This window comes from Saccostrea cucullata, unplaced genomic scaffold, assembly GCF_032062105.1.
Source record: "Saccostrea cucullata isolate Sc308-1 unplaced genomic scaffold, CSIRO_AGI_Scuc_v1 ctg565, whole genome shotgun sequence".
Lineage (NCBI taxonomy): Eukaryota > Metazoa > Mollusca > Bivalvia > Ostreida > Ostreidae > Saccostrea > Saccostrea cuccullata.
The window spans coordinates 29,705-57,181 of NW_026923523.1; the positions used below are offsets into that span (position 1 = coordinate 29,705).

Below are 27,477 nucleotides of genomic sequence, written 5' to 3' on the forward strand. Positions count from 1 at the left end.
CTTGCATTCAGACCAAATAAATCATTGGTCCATAACACTTTGGAAGCTAACACGAGAAAGATTCCTCACTGCTTAAAGGCCATAAGTATCGAGTACAAATGTAACGTTACTGTTCCCCAGACCAACAGCAAATGGCTGCGATTAAATTTAAATGAAAATTCTAGAAGGGACGTTTAGCAAACATACAAAAATATCCAGTGATGCTGCAGGTAAGCATAACAACTCCCAGTGATGTATAATGTCTCCACTTGTAAAGTATTGTACAACGCTGTGCATGTAACTTTTGGATATTAGATGCAGAGACTTTGTAAATAGATACAAGGAGAGATGAAGAAAAAAACATTTACATAACAAAAATACAAACACTTGTATTAAGATGAATAATTTATTCTCTAAACATCATTTCTACAAAGTCTCATCTTCGCTGCTTAGCAGTTATGCTCGTTAACTAGCTTAGGCCTCATTGGATGTTATTTCATTCCTGTCCAAAAATAAGTACACATAGTAATGTACACACACAAACATAAGGCGAGCAGAATTTTCGCTTCAAACGTTGAAATTTTAATTTTCAGCTTCAAGGATCCTACGGCTACATCCATGTCAATGTCAATGCTTTGACTTCTTTCAATCTGGTTAGACTCGATATTGATTTCTGCCATCCTTCTCTCTTTACCTTACGTGATTAGTACGTTAAACGCAAAGAGTGTGGGTCCAATACGTAGAGATTTCTTTTCAGTAATGCAGTAATGGTTATGTATTTTGAAGAAGTTGATATTGTGAGATATTCTAATATTTGAAAAAAGATGGAATTCAAATCAATACTTTTGATTTTAGAATCCTGCATTTTTTATGATAATTACAGTTCTGAGGTGAAGTGCTTGTCATTTACTTAAATGAAATTAATTCCCCTCTGATTTCTTGTTGCTCGTTGATATGCCAGTGAAAGGAATCTGTCCTGTAGGAGTCATTAGCACACAGTGATCTGTGGATGGTAGTTTGATGTCAATGTTTGACGTTAGTCAAAAGATAAACGCTACTATATAATGCTTTGTGAGGGATGAAATATAGGGATGGTTTATATATTCCTGGGTGAGGGATGGGGTGGTGCAGAACTCTCATTTCCCATTCCTCATCATCATCATTATAAACGAACACAAAAAGTCTAAAATGATGACATGGAGAACATCAAAAGTAACTTTATGGAAAAAAATTCCATCACATTACATTTTCTTCTGAAACCTTTTTTCCGCTTCAATGTCTAGCAACTTCTAGATTTACAAACTCTATTTTGGAGGACAACCGAAACGTAATAAACCAGAACATAGTCAAAAGCCTGTTTATGTCCACATGTAAGGTATGGATTGTTTGTCAACACCTGAATCACATTCAAGCCAATGTTCAGACGGCAACATTTCTTTACGTATCGTCGACTGAAAAATCAGGTGCTCAAGTGTCGTGGAGTAAGGCGAGATTACTTTTGCTGGTAGTTCCCTTTCCAACCCCAGATGTAGCGACCGGTCCTTGGATTGAGACCAAATAAATCACTCGTCCATAACACTTTGGAAGCTAACACGAGAAAGATTCCTCACTGCTTAAAGGCCATAAGTATCGAGTACAAATGTAACGTTACTGTTCCCCAGACCAACAGCAAATGGCTCCGATTAAATTTAAATGAAAATTCTAGAAGGGACGATAAGCATACATACACAAATATCCAGTGACGCTGTGGGTAACCATAATAACTCCCTGTGATGTATCTTGTCTTTACTTGTAAAGTATTGTACAAGGCTGTACATGTAAGTTTTGGTTATTAGATGCAGAGAATTTGTGAATAGATACAAGGAAAGATGAAGGAAAAAAAACTATTTATATAACAAAAATACAAACATTTGTATTAAGATGAATACTTTATTCTCTAAACATCATTTCTATAAAGTCTCATTTTCGCTGCTTAGCAGTTATGCTCGTTAGCTAGTTTAGGTCTCATTGGATGTTATTATTTCATTCCTGTCCAAAAATAAGCACACATAGTAATGCACACACACAAACATAAGGCGAGCAGAAACTTCGCTCCAAACTTTGAAACTTTCATTTTCAGCTTCAAGGATCCTACGGCTACATCCACGTCAATGACAATGCTTTGACATATTTTAATCAGGTTAGACTCGATATTGATTTCTGCCATCCTTCTCTCTTTACCTTAAGTGATTAGTACGTTAAACTCAACGAGTGTGGGTTTAATACGTAGAGATTTCTTTTCAGTAATGTAGTAATGGTTATGTATTTTGAAGAAGTTGATATTGTGAGATATTCTAATATTTGGAAAAAGATGGAATTCAAATTAATACTTTTGATTTTAGAATCCTGCATTTGTGTTATATTTACAGTTCTGAGGTGAAATGCTTGTCATTTTCTTAAATAATATTGAGATCTCCCCCCTCTGATTTTTTGTTACTCGTTGAAATGCCAGTGAAAGGAATCTATCCTCTAGGAGTCATCAGCGTACAGTGAACTGTGCATGGTAGGTTGATGTAAATGTTTGATGTTAGTCAAAAGATAAACGCTACTATATAATTCATTGTGAGGGATGAAATATATGGTTGGTTTATATATTCGTGGGTGAGGAATGGGGTAACGCAGAACTCTCATTTCCCATTCCTCATCTTCATCATTATAAACGAACACAAAAAGTCTTAAATGATGAAATGGAGAGCATCAAAAGTAACTTCAAGGAAAAAAAATTCCATCACATTTCATTTTCTTCTGAAACCTTTTTTCTCCTTTCAATGTCTAGCAACTTCTAGAGTTACAAACTCTATTTTGGAGGACAACCGAAACGTAATAAACCAGAACATAGTCAAAAGCCTGTTTATGTCCATATGTAAGGTGTGGATTGTTTGTCAACACCTGAATCACATTCAAGCCAATGTTCAGACGGCAACATTTCTTTACGTATCGTCGAATGAAAAAACCAGGATCGGTCGACATCAGCATCGGGCGCTTTTTGCGTGGCGCAGTGCTCAAATGTCTAGGAGTAAGGCAAGATTCCTTCCTTTCCAACCCCAGATGTAGCGACCGGTCCTTGCATTCAGACCAAATAAATCATTGGTCCATAACACTTTGGAAGCTAACACGAGAAAGATTCCTCACTGCTTAAAGGCCATAAGTATCGAGTACAAATGTAACGTTACTGTTCCCCAGACCAACAGCAAATGGCTGCGATTAAATTTAAATGAAAATTCTAGAAGGGACGTTTAGCAAACATACAAAAATATCCAGTGATGCTGCAGGTAAGCATAACAACTCCCAGTGATGTATAATGTCTCCACTTGTAAAGTATTGTACAACGCTGTGCATGTAACTTTTGGATATTAGATGCAGAGACTTTGTAAATAGATACAAGGAGAGATGAAGAAAAAAACATTTACATAACAAAAATACAAACACTTGTATTAAGATGAATAATTTATTCTCTAAACATCATTTCTACAAAGTCTCATCTTCGCTGCTTAGCAGTTATGCTCGTTAACTAGCTTAGGCCTCATTGGATGTTATTTCATTCCTGTCCAAAAATAAGTACACATAGTAATGTACACACACAAACATAAGGCGAGCAGAATTTTCGCTTCAAACGTTGAAATTTTAATTTTCAGCTTCAAGGATCCTACGGCTACATCCATGTCAATGTCAATGCTTTGACTTCTTTCAATCTGGTTAGACTCGATATTGATTTCTGCCATCCTTCTCTCTTTACCTTACGTGATTAGTACGTTAAACGCAAAGAGTGTGGGTTAATACGTAGAGATTTCTTTTCAGTAATGCAGTAATGGTTATGTATTTTGAAGAAGTTGATATTGTGAGATATTCTAATATTTGAAAAAAGATGGAATTCAAATCAATACTTTTGATTTTAGAATCCTGCATTTTGTATAATATTTGCCGTTCTGAGGTGAAGTGCTTGTCATTTACTGAAATGAAATTGAGATTCCCCTCTGATTTCTTGTTGCTCGTTGATATTGCCAGTGAAAGGAATCTGTCCTCTAGGAGTCATAAGCGCAATGTTCAATATTTCAATCAAATATCATCAGCCAACAATTTCGGACGTCTTTGATCCACATTTTGTGCATGTTCCTAAAATATTTTTGTTTCTGACCTTTTTGGGTTACTGCTGGGAGGAATTGTGGAATCAACCACGCATTCTGTCCAGGCTTTACAATGTAAACAATACATCAACATCTTGCGCATCTAGTTCTGTGGGGGGGAAAATACAAACTAAATTAATATTTTTCTCATTTTTTGCCAACTCTAATATGATCGAGTCTTACAATAAGTATGGAGGATTTAAGAACAATTAATAGACGAAAAAGAACCTAAAAATCTAGAAATCTTGAATTTTAATCTTTTGGTTATTGACTTGATTATTTAAAAAAATTTTCTGATGTAGTGAGTTTGCATACTTTTTAATGCAAATTAAAATCTTTTGTGATGAGGTTTCTTTTGTGGTTTGGGTGCTCTAAATCTGAAACAAACAAAAAATATCTGAATTTAGAAACATGTAACACAATATGTTTCATAACACAATATTGGAATAAGCCATTGGCTTTCATGGATTATCCTTGGTATACAAATGTAATGTGAATTCTATTCATGTCTTTCGAAAACTAATTGATTACGATGTTCTATTTAATTTTATTGCTTGGTGCAATTATTTTATATTTTATATTTTCAAAAATGCATTATAGCAAGGAATATGTAGTATACCAAATAAAATCGAATTTTGACGTCTGCTCACCGATTGAATTATTTTTTATACATAGTTGATTTATTAAAAATAGATAAATGTGGTGTCTAAACAATACCTCAACTGACGAAAGCAATTAAGAGGAGGGTAATATTGTGTAAGTGTGGTGTTTTTGTTAGAGAATCTCATTATCTTACAGATGTGTGTATGTTTAGTCTCATATATAATTTGTTTATATAATAGGTAAGATAATACTCCACTTGAAAAGATATTTTGTGCCAAACTACATGTATGAAATCTGCTGTTCATGTGGGACTTTTCTTTTAAAAGGTAAAAACAATATTCGTCTAATGGTTTTGATTTCAAATCCATGGCCAGAATACAGTGAAAATGCATTTGGGTAAAGGATAGATGAATATCACTTATATAGAGAGGCCAGAACTTAACGTTGGAGAGTTTAAATTGGAACACAGGTCCATTGGGCAAAGAGGGATCTGTTCGTCCCAGCACCTACTGCGACTCGGGACCTCAGTATGTATGGTCTCAGATAATTTACATTTAACACGGAGAATCAATAAAAAAAAACTGATATTACTGCTTTATTTATTTATTATTGCTTAATATAGGTATTTTAGTTGTTTTGTTTTCTTAATGATTTCGCTACCAGTTGCCTTTTAAATTTAGAGTTAACATGTAGTTATAGAAAGGAATTATAAAATATCTTTTTACAATTTAATGTAGCCAAAAATAAATTTTTCCCCATTGAAATTAAAATGGCCAATTATAAATCTGTGTCGTTTTTTTTTTCATTATATAAATACTACCGAGATATAAATTAATCCCCATAGCTGAATAACGTGAACTCAATCTAAATTAATAAATGTTTGTCAAAGTAAGAAAATTTTCTTTGGTGGGATTTCCAAAGAAAAGGCTATAAAACGACTTAACACATTAGGTTGGAATGTAAGAGGTATCAAATTGCTCTTATTCCAATGTATCAGCGTATTTTATTTATTATGCCATAAAACAAAGCGCAGATATTCACGTTTTCCGAACAGATCAAACAAATATTAATGATTTTTGTTAAATAAACATTTACAATACACATGTGTGTTTATAATTTGTATGAATATATGAAATTAAATTGTCAGTGAATTTGGTTTACCACCAACAATCAAGTAAAATTTAACATATTGTTGAATGACAATATTTAAAAGACTTTCCTTGCTGTAAGAAAAAGATATTTCAACTTTTGTATCATTGATAAAAGAATTCGAATAATTTTAAATAATAAAGTTAAATACTTACCTCTCTTTTATCACAATTGAAAAGGTCCCAGTGAACTTCATAAGGGTGTCTATCTTATATATGGATATGCGTCGCGTGATTAACGTTTCGCAGAATTTTCATTTTCTTTTAATAAGGTAATTATCAGATATCAGTGATTTTCTGTAAATAGGAATTGAAAAAAAAAATTACAAAAAAGCAAACTGCATTCTTATTCGCAGATAACATTTATTTTATCTTTTATTTATCTCGATATCTTTTATCTACTCTTTTGGAAAAACCAAAACTTAACGTTGGAGAGCAGCGAATTGATACCTATATCATGTTCTAAATTTTGAATTTACCGGGTGGAAGTAAATGCAAAATTTAGAACTCTAAATTTTGTATTTACTCCTATCCTGTTAATTTAATATTTAAAATATGACACCTATACTCTGTACTCAAGGCCAGTGAACAGGGAGAGAACGTTTTCGTCCCAACACGTAAAGCGATACGGGTTCTGGATTTCATATGGCCTTATCCAAAGGACTTGCGTATTTGAATATTTGTGTGATATCATGATAACATATTTTTATAGTTCTCGTGAAAAAGATAGATCATCGACTACAGTTTTCATTAAACTTAATAATTGAACTTGATGAGTTATAGATGAAGTTTGCGATATTTGTTTCGATTCATTGATTTTTGATGGATTCTTAGGGTTTTCAATTTTTAAGGGATCTAGGCATCACTTGCCAGTAGGGGGCTAGTAATGTTAATGCAACACTCTCAAAATGCTTGTTCTTTTTTTCATCTCGAGTGTGTTTATTTTGTTAATTTACTAGTATACAAACTTCTTTGAAGAATTTAGGAATTATAACCTGACAGTTCATATATACAAAACAGTCACTCTCATTGTATTTGCGTTTATAAAAATTATATTTTGACAGAAATGATGAAAAAGTAACAAAATGTTAATTTAAAAACAACATGAATATTCCTTCAACGGACAGTGTAAGTGGAGGCTGAGCGACACAGTGCTGATAATTTTTGTACATTTAAGTGTATTTCTATCAAATACAATGTTTAATGACTTTAAAAAGACTTACATAATTATGTACATTGTGTATGTTCATAGTCTGATTGCCTTCATTTGGGTGACGTGATCCCAAGTTTCCATTTTAAACATTTAATATTTTGGACTCCTAAGTTTTGGGGTTCAACTGAATTAATTGAAAATAAATTTTAAAAAAAATTATCCTAGCTAGACGTTTCTCTGTATAAGATTGATTGAATGATAAAAATGAGCAGTTTTACTTTCATATTCGCAACTATTAAATGAATTTAGAAACCTTTCATTTTTAAATTCCATTTAATCATATATACATATAGTCTAAATGAAAACCTTGGTTGCGTAATAAAATAAGACAACACTGGTTTGAAAGTTCAGCAGGTTATGTATTACGTTAATTCCATCTCATCTCATACATGATAAATAAAAAAATCCTGGTAATAAAGATATGGCCCTGTAAAATAAAGTACAAAACCTCGGCAATGTATACAACAATCAAGTGTTCATATTATAATAGAAAACATTATTCATAGAATATATATATTCTCTCGCTGATTAATACGTATCTGAACGCATTTACTCAATATAGTTATAGTTTAAACACTTATAAATTTAATTTATAAAGTGATCTCCACTGAACCTATTTACATGTAACTAGGAAAGTTTAGTGTTAAAATAAAACAATTATTTACACTTACATTTACAAATAATATTTAACAAACGACTTACCAAAATTATGGAATTAAGGCTCTCCAAAAATATAGGAAATTTATCTAAGTGCTGTGCTGTTCTAAAAGAATTAAACATGCAAGTTTTGAACTACTGGAAATATAGAAATCTCGTCCTGAAACAATGCTCAAACTTCAAAGATAAAAACCAAACAAAAAGTCAAACATACCATGACTGAAAATCCTAAGTCCACGAAAGTACATTGAAATTATAGACACAACCTGCTGGTACCACAGCACTGGATAAGTGTGACCAACACCCCAAATAAATTAAAAACCTGTCTCTGGTCACTAGTTATGAGATATGTCCACACCAATCGCTCAATAGAGTTTTGGCGGGAAAATAATTAATTCAACAAAATTGTCAAATAAATCAACACAGACACTTTTAATAACTTTGTAATTTTATATATTTGTAAAACTTTTATTAATCTACCTATATATTTCATAATAAACGCATAAAAATAAAATCACAATTTTAAAGTTATATATACATATATATACATGTAATTCTGCTATGCTACACATAGGTATATACCAGGTAAAAATAAATAGTTTAGTTGTTGTACATTTAAGTACCTCACCTTTCAAGTTCAAGTTTAAGCCTAAAGAACGAGGACGCTTTTGATTGGCATTCGGCAGGAATCTGGGCGTAATTGAAAAATGAAAGTTTTACCGTCATGTCACTTAAAATTTAACATTTTTTTTTATTTATCGGGTTCCTGTGCAATAGGAAAGGAAAATATCTTCCCAAAATTGAGCTTTGATTTGCTAAAAAATAACTTGAAAATTGGCCAAATCAGACATTTGGTACAAAATGGTACATTTTTAAACACGTTTTTCTAAAAAAAAAATTCTATCTCTGGGTTTTCTCTCCATGATTTTGAAATGTTATTTGTGTGTATTTTAATTCAAAGAAACTAATACACTTTTTTAAAAAATGGAGAGAAGACCCAGAGACCACGAAAAACGAACTTTTCCCTAAAAAATCCAAATGTGTGAATGTGGTGCTTCTTTTTCCTTTTAAAATCGTTTGTGTATGTGTAGCGGTGATAGCTCAGTAAGTTGGGATACCTGTTCACTGCACTGGAATAGAAAAGTCTTTGGTTCGAGCCTGGCATGGGGCGTTATTTTTTTTTTTCATGCAAACAACCATTTATTTTGTCAGTTTCTTTTTATGTACTGATGTATTAAAATTTTGAATTAGATAAATTTTGGTTCAGTTTGGTTCTCAAGCGAAATCAATTCTAATCTTCTATTCTATATAATGTACATGTACACGTATCGTGCATCTATATGCATTAAATATTTTAGGTGTTTATTTTTTGTGAAAAATTACTAGTCTATGTTACAGTATCCCCTAGGAAAAACGGACAAAAATGTTACAATCTCACACTTTCAAACTAAATTATAAAAAAAAAAAACCTTTGGACGTGTTTGTAAAATCTGACCAGCTATGTTCAGCCAACCAAATCATGGACATTTAAACCATAAATGTTTCGTACAAATGATTCCTGCAGATAACACGCCAAATGCGCCCATCTTCTTTAGGCTCTTGCTTTCAGTAGAATTAGACAATAAATTTCCCTTTGATTTATAAGTATAACATCATAAAAGTGTCGGGAAAAAAAGATTGACTAAGGTTGTAACCAGGCTAAAGATTTTGTCAAAATTCAAAGTAAATTTTTTGAGACCAGACCGCGGGATCAGAAGCTTAATAAGGCCAAGTCAGGTTTTACAGTATGCCTGGTCAGTCATGAATACAGAATGTTTATTTCTCCGGGTTGTGGATCATCGCACATAGTGAAATAGCAAGTTCATCAGTTATTTTTGTACATGTACCTACATATAAAAATCTTATCAGTGATCTACTGTTTTAATTTTCTTTTTTTATTTGGCAAAGATATTTTCTTAGTCATATGATATCGATTCTCATTCTGGGTGCAAGTTCAGGTCAAGTTGTAAGGGGATCTATAAATGTAATAAATCATTAAAAGTTCCGGTAAAAACATTGATCGTATATATCAATTTTCTTCCCTTTTCCGTTAGTTTTAATTCTATCCTCACAATTTAACTGTTATAGATTGGATATATTTTATGAATATACATATTACATGTATATTATGAATATAAAAATTTTAATTATAAATGGGGAAAAAATTCCTCGGGAAATAGTTTGCTGTCTTGGGGAACGATAAACTTGCTATTGTCCTCATAGTCAGTAAATAGGTGTATATTATACCGATGCTGACTTAACTTTTGTTACGTCATAATATATATACGCGTCACAATCCGTATAAAACTAAAAGTTTTCCGAGATGAAAAGCGAGGGAAACAGAATGCTGCCGGGGAATAGTTTGATGACTATTTCACCATGGGCAGATAGCACAAAAACTATTTCACAGTAGGGCTGTTTGAAAAAGATAGCATGTTTATTCGTCATGTTTTTATATTGAACAAATTCACAGAGGTATAATAAACATGTATATGCACTCTTTGTAATTTAAGTGTATTGAAGATGAGATTCAGATACATTTGTACTAAAAAAACGATTCTTTCAACTTAAAATTAGCTCTAGGCGTACCTATATGTGATGTGCGGATTTTTTTTTAATACTCATTAAATTTTTAAAATTTATATTAAATTGACATTTTTTTAATCTCAATAATATGGCAGTTTCGTGACTAGCCAGACAAGCTTATTATATGGATGCTAAATATGATATTGGAAAGTGTATTCATTATATACATTGTAGTCAACATGTAGTCAGCTTAAATATAACTTCTGACAACTGCAGGCAACCATACATTCCTTCTGATCGGGGAGCAGCATATACAGGTACATGAAGATATAGTTTTATGAATTATTATCATATTTATAATTCTGTAATTATCCTGCTTATCTTTCAAAAGGGATGTGCACAGTTTAGAAGGTTCTATTTTATAATTTACACATTAAAATCTATATGTAGGAGCCTATACGATAGTCGATAACCATTTGTTGATGTTTATAATATTATGGAACGCCATTTTTCTGCGCAGTAATCGCTATATTTATAAACAAGTTTGAAGTAAAATGTACAAGAACAAAAGAAAATACACGTATCGATAAAAACTGCAGTGTTTAGAGAGGTTATTTTTTTACATAACTGATAAACATCAATAAGACGAAGCGGAACTCAAATGTTTTCCTCCTAAAATGCGCAATCCTAAATTCCAAAGAAAACGGATGCATGACACAGCTATATATAGGTCCTATAAGGCAACTTCTTATAAGTACATGTACTATGATTTATAGAATTATTCATACGAAAACATGACGATGACATTTTATATTTCTGTCTTAAAAGTAATGATAATGCTAAATTAAAGTATTTACCATCGGAAAAAAATAGTAAAGCTGTTAACCAATGGTTAACAAATACTTTTTATTTGAATAGGTTGGACAGGATGAAGTTAAAAAGAACACCAAAATGCTGTGATCTTATTGCTGTTTTATTTTTTCCGACCGTTATTGCAACGGAAATTATTTCTTGTAAGTTTTTTTTTACTTCTTATTAATTCATACATTTGTCCCTTTATCATATAAGTGCGTTGAAGTGAACAGCTGAGATAGCTAACTTTAGTCGTGTTATAGTAAGTTTTGATTTTTAGCTCACCTGAGCTGAAAGCTCAAGTGAGCTTTTCTGTTGACATTTTGTCCGGCGTCCGTCTGTCTGTCTGTAAACTTTTCACATTTTCGACTTCTTCTCAAGAACAACTGGGCCAATTTCAACCAAACTTTGCCACAAAGTATCCTTGGGTGAAGGGGATTCAAGTTTGTTCAAATGAAGGGCCACGCCCTCATTCAAGGGGGGATAATTGGGAATTAATGAAAATTTGGTGGCATATTTTAAAAATCTTCTTCTCAAGAACCACTGTGCCAGGAAAGATGAAACTAATGGGGAAACATCCTCAGGTAGTGTAGATTCAAGTTTGTTCAAATCATTACCCCCGGGGATAGGGTGGGGCCAAAATGGCCGACCTAAGTTTTATATAGAAATATATAGGAAAATTCTTTAAAAATCTTCTTCTCAAGAATGACAAAGCCATAATTCATCATATTTATATGGAAGCATGCTCAGGTAGAGTAGATTCAAGTTTGTTCAAATCATGACCCCCTGGAGCAGGGTAGGGCCAAAATGGCCGACCAAAGTTTTACATAGAAATATATAGGAAAATTCTTTAAAAATCTTCTCAAGAATGACAAAGCCATAATTCATCACATTTATATGGAAGCATGCTCAGGTAGTGTAGATTCAAGTTTGTTCAAATCATGACCCTTGGGGAAACATCCTCAGGTAGTGTAGATTACCCCCCGGGGATAGGGCGGGGCCAAAATGGCCGACCTAAGTTTTACATAGAAATATATAGGAAAATTCTTTAAAAATCTTCTTCTCAAGAATGACAAAGCCATAATTCATCATATTTATATAGAAGCATGTTCAAGTATGTAGATTCAAATTTGTTCAAATCATGACCCCCAGGGGTAGGGCGGGGCCAAAATGGCCACCCAAAGTTTTTAAAGATATAATAGGAAAATTCTTTATATAAAAATCATTTTCTAAAAAATAGCAAATCCATGATTGGTCATGGGACTACTTTTGGATTTAAACTTTACATTAAAAAGCCATTTTCTACTTTTTCCTACCCTTAGTGCTCAGGTGAGCGATGTGGCCCATGGGCCTCTTGTTAAAAATGTATTCAGGTGACCTTACACTCAGATGACCTATTGGTGCTATCGGTTTTTGTCCGTCTTCCTGCATCGGGCATTGTGCTTTAAATAAAATCTTAACATTTTCAGCTTCTTCTCTGGAACTACTGGAGAAATATTAACCAGTTTGTGAATTCAATATAGCATTAATGGATAAAGCAATCTTCATGAAAATCACGACCCTGCTTCACTGGGGCCTGAGGGATGAGGGATGAGGCCAAAGCTATCAAAATTAGTGCAATCTTTAAAATCTTCTTTACTACCGGACATCAAGCAGTCAAACAGTTGGCATAATTGTAGCATTGAGCACTATACATTAATTGTGCAATTCATAGACCCAGGGAAAGAGGATCTAATGCTAAGGCTGAACTCTGCTAAATATAATTCAGTTTGTATTGAAGATCTCCATGCACACAAATTCTGTAAAAAGCCATTTTCTTTTGAATTTCAAGGCCCCTGGGTAAGGGGATTGGTGTTTGGGGGTGGGGTGGGAGCTCATATATTACTACATATTGAAAACGCCTTTATTAAATTTTTTTCTCTTTTATTAGGTATTAAGGACATACGCAACGTACCTTACCTGCTGATAATTTTTAAAGATAGTCTTAATCTAATATTATAGTGTCATAAGATGTTCATAGACAAAAACTCAGCATGCCTAACCAGGGGTTTTTGAAATTTTTTGGATGATTCAAAGAAAAATATATAAAAAATACTAAACATATATTCTAGATATTTCTTTTATCCAAAATTGTAATAGAAGAAGTGTACAACACCATACATGTATATAGAAGTTAAAATATAACGCACAGTTACTTCAAGGTTTGGAACTCTTCAACTATATGGAAAAAGACAAAAAATTCAAACTACATTGAATATGACCTTAAGTTGATAAATTTGAATTATTTTTATATAATACCAAGAGATACAAAACACGTTTTAGGAACGTGTCGTCTGACCTTAAAACGAGAAAATAACTACAACAGTTACATGTACTTAAATAATAACTTTGGCTTCGTTTTAATAATTTACAGATGAATTTGGAGACACTTGTTCTGTTTTCCTAAAGGAATTGGACGAAAATCGTGCCTTTTATGTTGAATACCATGGCAAGACTGTGGGTTTATTGTGCGATGACTACTCATTTGAGGGAAGAGGAGATGAAATCATGGATGAGTATAAGATTTGTGTTACACCTCAATATTTCGACGATCCTGATTGTGCTGTAGAGTTAAAGTATACTTCGTCCATTTTTGGCCCAGCAATACAGGTTTGTTTTATATACACGCCATTCATACAAAAGCTGTAACCGTGTTTATGTTTTGTGTTTTCAGTTTCATTTATAAATAGATATGTCTTTGCTACCTTGTGAATATTTGAGGAAGTTTTAGTGGAATAAACGCAATTATATATATATTACTAATATAATTGTAAAAAGCAAAGGTTAAACGTGAATACAGGACAGGTTTATTCAATTACTAACAGGCAAAACTTCCATTCTTGAAATTCATGAATATTCATATAATTTAATTCTTGATGTAACACTGATTTGATTGGATTAAAAATTTACTATAAACTTTTAATCATATAAAAGGGGTTGCCTATCCCCTACGTCACAATGACTTGCGTCAAAAACGTATCAATCTGTAACTGACGTTACATTCAAATTTTGTGCAAATTGGAGTCATTTTTAGCTCTTCTGAGCCAAAGGCTCAAAGAGCTAATGCTATGGCCATTTGTGCGGTGTGCGTTTTACTTTTTAGAATATGGGCCATAACTCAAGAACCCCTTGGCCAATCAGTACCAAATTTGTCACAGGGTATCCTTGGCCCAAGGGCTACCTTTTATACTAAAATAAGGGTTAGGACCCATAAACAGGGGGAGATAATCAGGAAAACAAAACCAAAAGTACTGGTTGCTAAAAAATCTTCTTCTCCAGAACCACCGGGCAGATTTTTACCAAACTTACATACAAGGATCAGGATATGTTGAAGATTAAAAATTGTTCGAGGAATGACCCTCGGGCAAAGGGCGTGGTCTCAAGGTCACTTCAAAGTTGACCTAAATTTACAAATAATAAAAATGTTTATAGTTTGCTTACTATTAGGACTAGGATCATCAAATCTTGTAATTTGATGCATCTCAGGACTTCACATCATGTTAACTCAAAAGTAGGTCACGATGACCTACTTTTTAAATTTTGTGAGCATTTGTTTTCAAATTGATTTGAAGGCATATTTCAGGCACTTTAAGGCCTATGATCATCAAACTTTGTCAGTTAGTGCATCTTGGGTCCTTGAACAACGGCAGCTTAAAAGTAGGTCACCGTGACCTACTTTTTGAACTTTATGACTTATTCTCCTTAAAACATTTAATCCAATTATTTCATACACTGAGAGGTTTAGAATCATCAAATCTTGTAAATTGATGCATCTTGGGACCTTAAAACATATTTATGGAAAAGTAGGTCACTGTGACCTACTTTTTGAATTTCGCAGGTATTTGTTTTCGAATTGTTTAAAACGCATATTTAGATTACCTTCAGACCTAGGATCATCAAACTTGGTCAACAGATGCATCTTGTGACTTTGAAAATTTTCGATCAAAATATAGGTCACGATGACCTAGTTTAAACATTTTATGGCTATATTTTAGTATCTTAGGTATTTATTTGCTTAGAATCATCAAACTTTGTGAGTTGATGCATCTTGGGTTTTTGGAGAGTGACGACCAAAAAGTAGGTCACGGTGACCTACTTTTGACATTTTATGGCTTTATTTAAGTATCTACGGTACTTATTGGCTTAGAATCATCAAACTTTGTAAGTTGATGCATCTTGGGTTATCGGAGAATGAGGTCCAAAATGTAAATCACTGTGACCTACTTTCGACATTTTATGGCTATATTTTAGTATCTCTTATTTATTTATTGGCTTTGCATCATCAAACTTTGTGAGTTGATGCGTCTTGAGTTTTTGGAGAGTGATGAACAAAAAGTAGGTCACGGTGATCTACTTTTGATATTTCATGGCTTTATTTAAGTATCTACGGTACTTATTGGCTTAGATAATCATCAAACTTTGTAAGTTGATGCATCTTGGGTTTTCGGAGAAAGATGTCCAAAAAGTAGGTCACTGTGACCTACTTTCGACATTATGGCTTTATTTTAGTATCTTTTTTATTTATTGGCTTAGAATCATCAAACTTTGTGAGTTGATGTGTTGTAGGTTTTTTGGAGAGTGACGACCAAAAGTAGGTCACAGTGACCTACTTTTGACATTTTATGGCTTTATTTAAGTATCTACGGTACTTATTGGCTTAGAATCATCAAACTTTGTAAGTTGATGCATCTTGGGTTTTCGGAGAATTATGTCCAAAAAGTAGGTCACGGTGACCTAATTTTTGACATTTTATGGCTTTATTTAAGTATCTATGGTACTAACTGGTTTAGAATCACTAAACTTTGTTTGTTGATGCATCTTTGGTTTTTAGAGAATGTCGATCAAAAAGTAGGTCATGGTGACCTACTTTTGAATATCTCAGGTACTTTTTGGCTTAGAATCATCAAACATTGTCAGTTGATGTATCTTGGGTTTTCAAAGAATGTAGACAAAGAAGTAGGTCACAGTGACCTACTTTTAAATATCTCAAATACTTATTGGCTTAGAATCTTCAATCTTTGTTTATTAATGCATCTTTGCATTATTGAGTCCTCAGAAAACTTCAATCTTAATATAGGTCACTGTGATGTACTTATGGTTTTTTATAGCTTTATTATTAAAAATATTTTCAGTCCTAATTGGCTAAGAATCATCAAAATTTGTCAGTTGATGCAACAACTTGGATCTTACGATACTTAAGGTTAGAGGCTTCAAATAGAAGTGATAGATTGTACAATTTATCAGAAGAGCGATTCAAGGCCCTTGGGCCTCTTGTTTTTTAAATAATATCCTTTTTTCTTACACCAAATGAATGAAAATTAAATTATAAGAAATAAATTCAATAGCCACCCATTTAAAACGGTGTAAACTGGGATGGAAGAGTATATGCTTTTTTATAAACCGATTCGCGGTTTATGGAGCGTAAACTGCTCCAGTCCAGTTTCTAATAACAGCAATGTATAAAATGGATGGTTATTAAATTCATTCATTAAATGAAAAAAAGACTTTCTTCGATGAAAGACTTCTTTTATCTGTCTGGTTAATAAATATTTAAATGTTAATTCAATTTTGAATTGATTTGACTTCAGAGAGTAACCTGTACAGAAAATTACAACACCAAATTTTGTGGGTCAAGTGATGACTTTCTTTATATCCATTTCAAAGCACGAGACGATAAAGATACATCAAATGCTAGTTTTAAGCTACTTATCAGCGCTGAGAAATCTTTTGATTGTAAGTTTTTTTCCCCCACTATAAAAGAATTTAACATTAGCTTTAATCATCTTTATTAAGTACGGTCTACAGAAACTTTTCTCTTATTTGCCCCATCCCACACCCAGTACCCCATTATAATCTTGATGGCCAAAATATACAAATTATATAATGAATCAACAGTATTCATCGTTATACACAAGTTTGAGCACATAGTATGCGTGACCGTTCGGCAGGGGTGTTTAATCTTCCATAGCACCTGATCCCACCTCTGATGATTTAGAGGTCAATCAGTGTTTCCTTTGTTTCCCATTTTTAAAGTTTCCATAGAATTTTAATCTTGATAACATGATACTGTTTGTTTTCTCAAAAAATGACTGACAGTTTATACCAATAATTTGTTTTTTTATTAATTTATTCATTTTGACAAAATACAGATGGAACTTTTGTTGGAGCCATCGTGGGAGGAGTGATCAGTGGCATAGTTTTAATAACAATAGTAGCAGGAATAATAATTTATTGTGTGTGTAGGCGGAAACCTACCCAGGGTCAAGTACTAAGACCGGCTCAGAATACCTCAGGTATACTTTTTTAAGTTTAATTATTTATATCTAAACTAGCCTTAACATTGAATTAAGGTTTTATTATATCTTAAGTGTGTATATTATTTGATTTTCTAACTGTATAGTGAACTATTTCATTAAATTTTTACTAACTTAATATATTAAAGGTACCACTTTCAAAAATATTGAAGTGCATTCTTAGGAGAAATATAATCCTGTTTATTAGGTCACCTGAGTAAACTCAGGTGACCTATTGCTATCCGTTTTCGTCTGTCGTCGTGCGTCGTGCGTTGTGCGTCGTGCGTTGTGCGTTAACATTTGAACATTTTCAGCTTCTTCTCTGCAACCACTGAACCAATTTCAACCAAATTTGGCACAAAGCATCTATGGGTGAAGGGGAACAAAAATTGTGAATTTCATGATCCAACTGCCCCCCAGGGGCCTGAGGGGTGGGGCCAAAACCACTAAAATGAATGCAATCTTTAAAAATCTTCTTCTTTACTCCTGGGCATCAAGCAGTCAAACTGTTTGCATGAATGTCATCAGCAATGAGTCCACTACCAAAATTGTGAAATTCATGGCCCTGGGGTCAGGGGTTCTAGTGCTAGGGCGGGGCTAAATAAGTAGGTAGTGAAAATGCATTATTTCTTTGATAATCTTCTTCTCTGCTTCTGGGTATTAAATAAACTAACTAAGTACATAGTTATGTTGAGCAAGAGTGCCTCTACCAAAATTGTGAATTTTATGGCCCCAGGGTCAGGGGTTCTGGTGTTAGGGTGGGGCTCTATTGATTATATAGTGAAAATACATGAATTCTTTGAAAATCTTCTTCTCTGCTCCTGGGTATTAAATAAACTAACAAAGTATATAATTATGATGAGCAAGAGTGCCTCTACAAAAATTGTGAATTTTTTTGGCCCCAGGGTCAGGGGTTCTGGTGTTAGGGTGGGGCTCTATTGATTATATAGTGAAAATACATGAATTCTTTGAAAATCTTCTTCTCTGCTCCTGGGTATTAATTGACTAATAAGTGCCTAGTTATGGTGAGCAAATGCCTTTACCAATATTGTGATTTTTATGGCCCCAGGATTAGGAGTTTGGTATTTAGGGGGGGGGCTCTATTGATATATAGTGAAAATACATGAATTCTTTGAAAATCTTCTCTGCTCCTGGGTATTAATTAAACTAAGTACATAGTTATGATGAGCAAGAGTGGCTCTACCAAAATTGTGAATTTTATGGCCCAAGGGTCAGGGGTTCTAGCGCTACTAACTAGATTATGTAGTTAAAATACATGAGTTCTTTCAAAATCTTCTTCTGTGCTCCTGGGTATTAAATAAACTAACTAAGTGCATAGTTATGATGAACAAGAGTGTCTCAACCAAAATTGTGAATTTTATGGCCCCAGTGTCAGGGGTTCTGGTGTTAGGGTGGGGCTTATTGATTATATATGAAAATACAGGATTTTTTTGAAAATCTTCTTCATTGCTCCTGGGTATTAAATAAACTTTGCCTAGTTATGATGAAAGAGTGCCTCTACCAAAATTATGAATTTTTTGCCCCAGGGTCAGGGGTTTTGGTGTTAGTGCAGGGCTTTAGATTATATAGTGAAAATTCATTAAATCTTTAAAAAAAATTTCTTCTCTGCTCTAGGGTATTAAGCAGATGAACTACCTATATAGTTATTATCTACAAGGGCCCTAATCTTCCAGAATTGTGAATTTCAAGGTCCCATGGTCAGGGGTAATATGGGGGGGGGTGTACTTATATACTGAAAATGAATGAATGGTTTGAAATCTGCTCCTTGGTATTAATCAAATATCAAGGCCTTAGGGTCAGGGGTTCATGTGTAGTAGGGGCACTACTGATTATTGCTGAATATGGCTGATTAGTTGAAATAATTTTGTGTTCCCCTACCTTGTGTATGGGTATTGAGTAAACAAACTAAGCAACTGCTAAGTGTATTGTTATGATGAATTAAATTTAATCACTAGAAAGTTGTTGCATAATGCTCAGGTGACCTATAAGGCCCATGGGCCTCTTGTTTTTACATAAATTATTTCTTTTTTGCTTGTTTTTAAAGGTCAAACAACAAATCAACCAGGCATTCCTTATGCTACCTATTCTCCACAACAATCGAACACTACAACATTATACCCAACCGGAAATTACCCAACACAGTATCCTGCAGGATACAGCACACAACAGCCATTCCTACCGCCACAGACAAATGATACAAAACAATAGAACGCCGATATATTCCTTTATTTTATTACCTCACAGACAAATGCTACCGAACAATAAAACGCCGACAGTTTCCTTTATTATACCTCATAGACAAATGTTTCCCAACAGCAGAACGCCGATAGCTTCCTTTATTATACTGCGGTAATACCTGTACAGTCTTCACCTAAATTTTTGGAATATTCTTATTTCAAATGAAGTCCAAAAAATTATATTGTAATTGTAACGTTGATCCTTAATATTAATTATGTACATCGGAATCGTCATTGAAAAGTATGTTGTAATCAATTCCAGTGCCATCAATGACAGAACTTTACAAACCTTTTGTATGAGCTTTTCTCATACTCAGATGAGCTTTTTCTGATTGCCTTTTGTCCGTTGTCTGTCCGTCTGTAAACTTTTCATATTTTCAACTTGGTACAAAGCATCCTTGGGTGATGGGAAGTTTAAATTGTTAAAATGAAGTGCCAAGTACCTCTTCAAGGGGAGATAATAAAAAAAAAATAGGGTGGGGTCATTAAAAATCCTCTTCTCAAAAACCACTGGGCCAGAAAAGCATCCTGAGGTAGTGTAGATTCTAAGTTGTTAAAATCATAAACCCCGGGGATAAGACGGGGCCACAATAGGGAATCCAAGTGTTACATAGGAATATATAGGAAAAATCTATAAAAATCTTCATAAAAGGTGAAATTTATGTGGAAGCAACCTAGGGTAGTGTAGATTCTAAATTAATATTTTATTAAAATCAAGACCGTGGGAGGGGGTGTTAGGGGCCACAATAGATATAAGGAGAGGGGAAATCTGGCAAAGAACTGCATCACCCAAGTAACTCAGGTGAGCGATGTCGCCCATGGGCTTCTTTTTGTTGTTGTTTTTATGAATTCATTTGCCGTTGTATTTTATTGCCTATAAGTATTGTTCATTTATATTATTGTTTTTTTTTCTTTACAGTACAATAAAGCTACAGTATTGTATACTTTTTATAATCAGGAAAAATAAAATTTTTTGATTACATTGTATTATTTTGCCTTTTATTATTTGCCCTCATCTGAATTTCAAATTAACGATTAAATAAGAATGTTTACATAATAAAGCTGAAGTTCTTCTCTCCTTCTCGGAATTAGCACATCCAAAATAGAGGAAACAATTCAAGTTTCTAAAAGTTTAAATGTCCATTATCAATTTTCCTTTCGTCGATACCTTAAAATTATTTAGTCATTAATTGAGTTTCAGCAAAAGGAAACGTGCGCTCGATCACTATCAGGCATATTTATGCTTCCTGTCAGTTTGTATAGCGTAAGCATACTATGCCGAAATAGTGCACGGCTTTTATTTCTGGATATTTACATTTGCCAATGTTTCCTTTATATAACACTACTGAAAGCAATGCGTATCTATAATTGTATAAATACCGGTACGGGTTCAAGAGGACATAGATGTGCGTATGGATAAATGTTCGACGTAATTTCTCAGTGACGTCATAAAGGGTTGACGCGCATTCAGTGGATTACAAATGTACATAAATGCCGTTGGGTTTTCATTTTTGCCTGAATTTTAAGAGGAAGATCAAAATGGCAAAAAATAAGCAATATCACCTAGGCTGAATTTTACAATTTAGCTCTTCCTAATAAAATTCACCTGGCTTGGTATATTTTTCTTAAGTTTATGTTACACTTTTAGCACCATGGTAACATATTCTGAAATTTGTTTTCACCTGTAAACCTTAACTGAATGTTATATGTCTATATTTACTAATATTTTCCAAGTCTTTTTTATATTCCAGTTCTTAGGAGAAAAAATTCTAAGAACCATCCACTTTTCTAAATTTGAGACATGATATTAAATCTTTTTCAAATAAAAAAAAATGGTTTGTATCATCTGTCCTTAATGTTTTAAACATCAAACTTTAAAGGTGCATGGACACAGATTTGAAGTTAATATTTTCTGTATAATATCATGACTTTTTAGCTCACCTGAGCCGAAGGCTCAAGTGAGCTTTTCTGATCACATTTTGTCCGTCGTCCGTCCGTCTGTCCGTCTGTAAACTTTCACATTTTCGACTTCTTCTCAAGAACCACTGGGCCAATTTTGACCAAACTTGGTACAAAGCATCCTTGGGTGAAGTGAAATGTAAATTGTTAAAATGAAGGGCCAAGTCCCCTCACAAGGGGAGATAATCAAGAAAAGACAAAAATAGGGTGGGGTCATTAAAAAATCTTCTTCTCAAAAACTACTGGGCCAGAAGAGCTGAAACTTATGTGGAAGCATCCTGGGATAGTGTAGATTCTAAATTGTTCAAATCATGACCCCCGGGGGTAGGGTGGGGCCACAATGGGGAATCAAAGTTTTACATAGAAATATATAGGAAAAATCTTTGAAAATGTTCTTCTTAAGAACCACTGGGCAAGAAAAGCTGAAACTTATGTGGAAGCATCCTTGGGTAGTGTAGATTCTAAATTGTTCAAATCATGACCCCCGGGGGTAGGGCGGGGCCACAATATGGAATCAAAGTTTTACGTAGAAATATATAGGAAAAATCTTTGAAAATCTTTTCCTCAAAAACCACTGGGCAAGAAAAGCTGAAACTTATGTGGAAGCATCCTGGGGTAGTGTAGATTCTATATTGTTCAAATCATGACCCCCGGGGGTAAGGCAGGACCACAATGGGAAATGAAAGTTTTACATAGAAATATATAGGAAAAATCTTTGAGAATCTTCTTCTCAAGAACCACTGGTCCAGAAAAGCTGAAACTTATGTGGAAGCATTTTTGGGTAGTGTAGATTTTAAATTCTTCAAATCATGACCCCCGGGGTAGGGCGGAGCCACAATGGGGAATCAAAGTTTTACATAGAAATATATAGAAAAATCTTTGAAAATCTTCTTCTCAAGAACCACTGGGCCAGAAAAGCTGAAACTTATGTGCACATGGAAGGATCCTGGGGTAGTGTAGATTTCAAATTTTCTAAATTATGATCAGTGGGGTAGGTTGGGGAATGGGGATGCATTATGTATTACAAGGAGGAAATCTGGTAAAGAACAGAATGGTCAAAGCTTCTCAGGTGAGCGATGTGGCCCATGGGCCTCTTGTATATTTTATAGCATTATAAACAAAAACATACTTAATATTTTATTTCAACTTAAAGTTATTGAAACTTCTAATTTTAGGATGGGTTTGATTAACACATCCTTGCACTCTCATAAATTTGACTTTTATTCTTAGGAAAAGTGGTGTATTAATTAAAAATATTAAAAATTAAATTCATAAAAAGAATTATATTCAGAATAGAAATTTTAGAAAACAAAACCCCTTCACAAGTTTCGTCATTCTGCGCTAAACGTTGTGTACAGAGTTTAGCAAATTGATCAGACCCGTGAAACGTACACAGTTTTTTGTAAACAGGGCACGAGCTCTGTTCTTTTTCGATGTTTACGATTCACCGGGTGCGCCCAATTGTTAAAGTATGCTCAGCACAACTGCACGGACTGACAATATACTATGTGTATATGTTTTGCTTTCGAAAATTTCTACTCTGTTATAGTTTTAATATTTTTCATTTAAACACAACAAGATTGACACTTTTCCTAAGTATTAAGAATTAAATTAAAACTTGTGAAAGTGCAAGGATGTGTCAATCAAACTCATCTTTTTAAAATAGTTTTAATAACTTTTAGATAAAATAAGATTTTTGATATATTTTTGTGTGAACTGCTATTAAAATGTATAAGTCGTGATATTTTACAGAAAATATTAAATGTTAATCTGTATCCTTGCACCCTTAATATTGTTGACTTCTCATGATTTAAGTGAACATTTTTTTATTATTCAGTCGTGATTAGTTTCTAAAAACAGTCTTTGTTTAAATTTTATACATGTGCTCAAGATTCTGAGCTCTGTTTCGAAATCAAAATGATCTCTTTTTTTCTTTTTTTAAATTAGCATTTTTGATTTCTGTGTTCGATGAATTTTCAATTGCCCAAACTTTCAAAATGTCTGCCTCTTTATTACAGTGAATCACAATTTTAAGACAATTTATTACCAGTTGATTTTGTAAAAGAAAATACACTAAATCTTCAACATTTATGTTTATGCAGCTAAAAAATCTTTTTAAAATAATTCTTAAGATCAAAGACTGTCAAAATTTCATAATTTAATTTTTGGACATGCCTGCCCTAAAGAACTTTTACGCCAAAATCTACGCGAACTTTGGAGGATAATTGATTTAAGGTTTAAATTTCTGGAAATTTTTTTTCTCCAATTGGTCGACAAAACTTTTATTAAAACGAATACTGTGGAATCATTTTTAATTCGTTGGACCCAATATATTAAAGGTACTTGGACACAGATTTGAAGTTAATATTTTCCGTATACTACACAGTAATATGACGAATTATATATTTTATTTGCATTTCACACAAAAATTAATTTAAAATCTTATTTCATTTAAAAGTTATTAAAACTGTAAATTTTTTGGCGGGTTTGATTGACACATCCTTGCACTTTCACATATTTTAATTTATTCTTAATCCTTCAGAAAAATGGCAATCTTGTTGTGTTTTAATGAGACATATTAAAACGTTAATCCAGAAAAAAAAATTATTCAGAGTAGAAATGTTTGAAAGCAAAACGCCTTCACAAGTATCGTCATTCCGAGCTAAGTCGTGTGTGCAAATCGATCACACTCGTGTTATGTACACAGTTTTTGTAAACAAGGCAGGAACTCTGTTTTTGTTGATGTTTTTATTTCACCGGGCGCGTTCAATTGTCAAAGTCTGCTCACCACAACGCACGGACTGGGAATATATTGTGTGAATATTTTCCTTTCGAACATGTCTACTCTGAATTTTCTGGATTATAGTATTAATATTTTTCATTCATGCACAACAAGATTGACACTTTCCTAAGTATTAAGAGTAAAATTAAAATTTGTAAAAGTGCAAGGATGTGTCAATCAAACCCGCCAAAAAATTTGAAGTTTTAATAACTTTTAAATGAAATAAGATTTTTAATTAATTTTTATGTGAAATTTTATTAAAATATATAATTCGTTATATTATAGAGAAAAAAATGACTTCAAATCTGTGTCCAAGTACCTTTAATGTTCGTGGGTAAGCAAATTTTTACCTATTCAAGGGGACGTAATTTAGTGTTTTACTCATAAATATGTAAACAAAATAAACGTTCGTGGGAACGTAAATTCGTGAGTTAGGGTGACCCGCCACGAAATCCACGAACATTGGTCCCACATGTACACGAACAATGATGATTCTACAGTACATCCTTTGTTAGTTTTCTGTCATCGTCCTTGTCGTTGTTAACGTCGTTGTTGTAAATTTTTTACAGTTTCATGTTTTCCAATTACTTGGCCAAAATCCACTAAACTTGGCACAGAGTATCATTTGGTGAAAGGATTCAAGTTTGTTAAATGGAAGGGCCATGCCCTCTATCAAGGGAAATAATAACAAATCAATGAAAAATTAACAGCATTATTAAAAAATCTTTTCAGGAACCACTGATCCAGGAAGATAAAACTCATGTGATATTATCCTCACGTATTGTAAATTCAGGTATGTTTTAATCATGAACCACAGGAAGGGAAAGGCCACAATGGCCGATCAATATTTTAGAAAGAAATAAAAAGGAACATATCCTTCTCTAGAACCACTGAGCTGGAAAATTAAACCTGAACACGATTCGTAAAAGGAATCTGTCCGCCATTTTTGTTCCCGAGTCTCGCTACTCTGCAGACCCCTATAAATAGTGGTCACTGTTCAGTGTAATCAGTCGACCCAGTGTAGACGGATGTATGCTATAAAGAACTCGGTAGGAAGAATAATAACGTAATACTTCGTCTAATGCAGGAAAATAAGATACCAAATAAATTTACAATTATAGTTGTATAAGTCAATGCAGTATACATGGTATACAAACAACAAAGATAAACGTAACTGCAATAAAATATAAACAAAGGTAATGCAAGATAACCAACACGAACACGGGTAGCCATTCCACGCCGATAACCGTGACAATAAAGCAGTCAAGTGTAACGAATGCGACGAGTATACCCTAGTTTTGATGTATCGTAGATAATGCTATCGAAAATACTGTATGCCTATTTACGAGTCGTGTTCAGCTTTAAACTTACATATTTACATTTCCAATGTCTTTGTCCGAGATAAAATTACTAATTGTAAATGTAATTGATTTCCTCATGAATGTTTTGGCGCGGTTCCAAAAAAAATCACGTGCAGGGCGGGACAACACCTAGAGAGAAGCAGACTTGGAGCCCATGGATTGGCGGAATCAAAGCATGTAAATATAAGGAATAACTGTCTTATTTTTCGAATTCATGAAGATGATCAATGGATTGGCTTGTGTGATAATTTTATGCATAAACGCCTTCGGCGTTTATGCAAATTATCACACAAGCCAATCCATTGATCACTTCATGAATTCGAAAAATAAGACAGTTATTCCTTAAGTAGAATCATCTTCAGTCGGTGTAGATAGAAAAACGTTGAAAAAAAATCTTTATATCTCTTCCTCTCAAAATTTCTATCTCAATACAGAACTGATTTGTGCTTTTTCCTAGCCGATGTGCTCAGGTGCGCGATATGCCCTATTGGCCTTTTCGAAAAAAAATGATTTTCTGAATTAGTGAAAAAGAATTAATATTTTTTAACTGTTTCACTCCTGATATAGCATTTGGAATTCTGCACACGTGATTTTATGTTCCTATAAATACCTGTCAGGTGAATGGACTTAAGTTCAATTGAAATCACGTCTGTTGGAAGATAAACACAAATCCAAGGTAAATATTCAAAGGGCCATTTTGCAGCAAAAAAATTAAGTTTTATCTTTCAGTCGTTGTTTAGTTTGTCAGATCCATCTTTTCATTGTAAAAAATAAGAATTTTTAATAAAAATGTCTTGCACATGTAGAAATATACTATTACATTTATATTTCACGATTACCTTATGCTTGATTTGCCAATCCTGCCATGATGTGTCTGATTCAAATTCATTTATCGGACCCCTTTTTCTTGATATTAAAAAAAATTCTGAAGTCCAGCAAGTTCAATAATGGATTCTTATCTTAATCATAAAATAATATTTATGCAGCTGTAATATTAATTCTGATGACAGTATGAAGATGGAAGTTCCTATTCTGGATCTGATGTGTGGTTTGTTCTTTGCTGAATCCTTGGCAAAGATAACTAGTGAGTTTGGATGCGTCTGGTTTTTGTTCATGAATGCTGCTTTTTGCCTGAAATGACTCGAATTATATTAATTTCTAACTAATCTTTTTTTATTTATTATGACTTGAATTACATTGTAAATTTCAATTTTGCGAGTGAAGGAAAATAAATACGATTTGTAAGAATTAAGCACAGCATTACTGAAAATTTCTTATCCAATATTCTTTTAGGATCTTCATCATGTAAATCACCAAACACACGAGATCAATGTGCAATAGCTGGTATTTGGAGAAATCAACTTTTTTTAAGAGATGAAACTTACATGCCAGAATGGAACTATTTCAGGTCACTATTACAGCGCCGTAGGAAATGCAGAGAAAGAATATGATCTTATTGGAAGATACGTGCAAGTGAATACCACGGAATATATCGTGGGGTGGTCTGTTGCTTGGAAAAATGAATTTCGTGATGCAAGGTCCGTAACAACCTGGACTGGGGTATATTATGCTTCTCACGGTAATATCAAGACCCACTGGATTCTG

At 33.4% G+C, this 27,477-nt stretch overlaps 1 protein-coding gene and 1 long non-coding RNA gene across 2 annotated transcripts; one reads left to right on the forward strand and one right to left on the reverse strand.

The window, feature by feature from the left end:
- Positions 1–4,071: 4,071 nt before the first annotated feature.
- LOC134264198 (uncharacterized) lies at positions 4,072–6,149 on the reverse strand. Its single transcript, XR_009991473.1, has 3 exons — positions 6,050–6,149; positions 4,458–4,519; positions 4,072–4,251 (listed from the first exon to the last, which is right to left on the reverse strand). It is a non-coding gene; the product is annotated as an uncharacterized LOC134264198 (long non-coding RNA).
- Positions 6,150–10,669: 4,520 nt separating this feature from the next.
- LOC134264216 (uncharacterized) lies at positions 10,670–20,744 on the forward strand. The gene is made up of 6 exons (XM_062746513.1): positions 10,670–10,717; positions 11,245–11,341; positions 13,594–13,829; positions 16,808–16,952; positions 17,369–17,512; positions 19,578–20,744. Exons 2-6 carry the CDS (start codon positions 11,257–11,259, stop codon positions 19,739–19,741), a joined length of 774 nt encoding a protein of 257 aa, XP_062602497.1. The 5' UTR covers positions 10,670–10,717; positions 11,245–11,256; the 3' UTR covers positions 19,742–20,744.
- Positions 20,745–27,477: the final 6,733 nt, after the last annotated feature.

Excerpts from the sequence above, each read along its gene's own strand:
- LOC134264216 (XM_062746513.1), top strand. The coding sequence starts at position 11,257 with ATGAAGTTAAAAAGAACACCAAAATGCTGTGATCTTATTGCTGTTTTA. Across the intron at positions 11,342-13,593 it reads TGCAACGGAAATTATTTCTT|ATGAATTTGGAGACACTTGT; the intron begins GTAAGTTTTTTT and ends AATAATTTACAG. Across the intron at positions 13,830-16,807 it reads TTTTTGGCCCAGCAATACAG|AGAGTAACCTGTACAGAAAA; the intron begins GTTTGTTTTATA and ends ATTTGACTTCAG.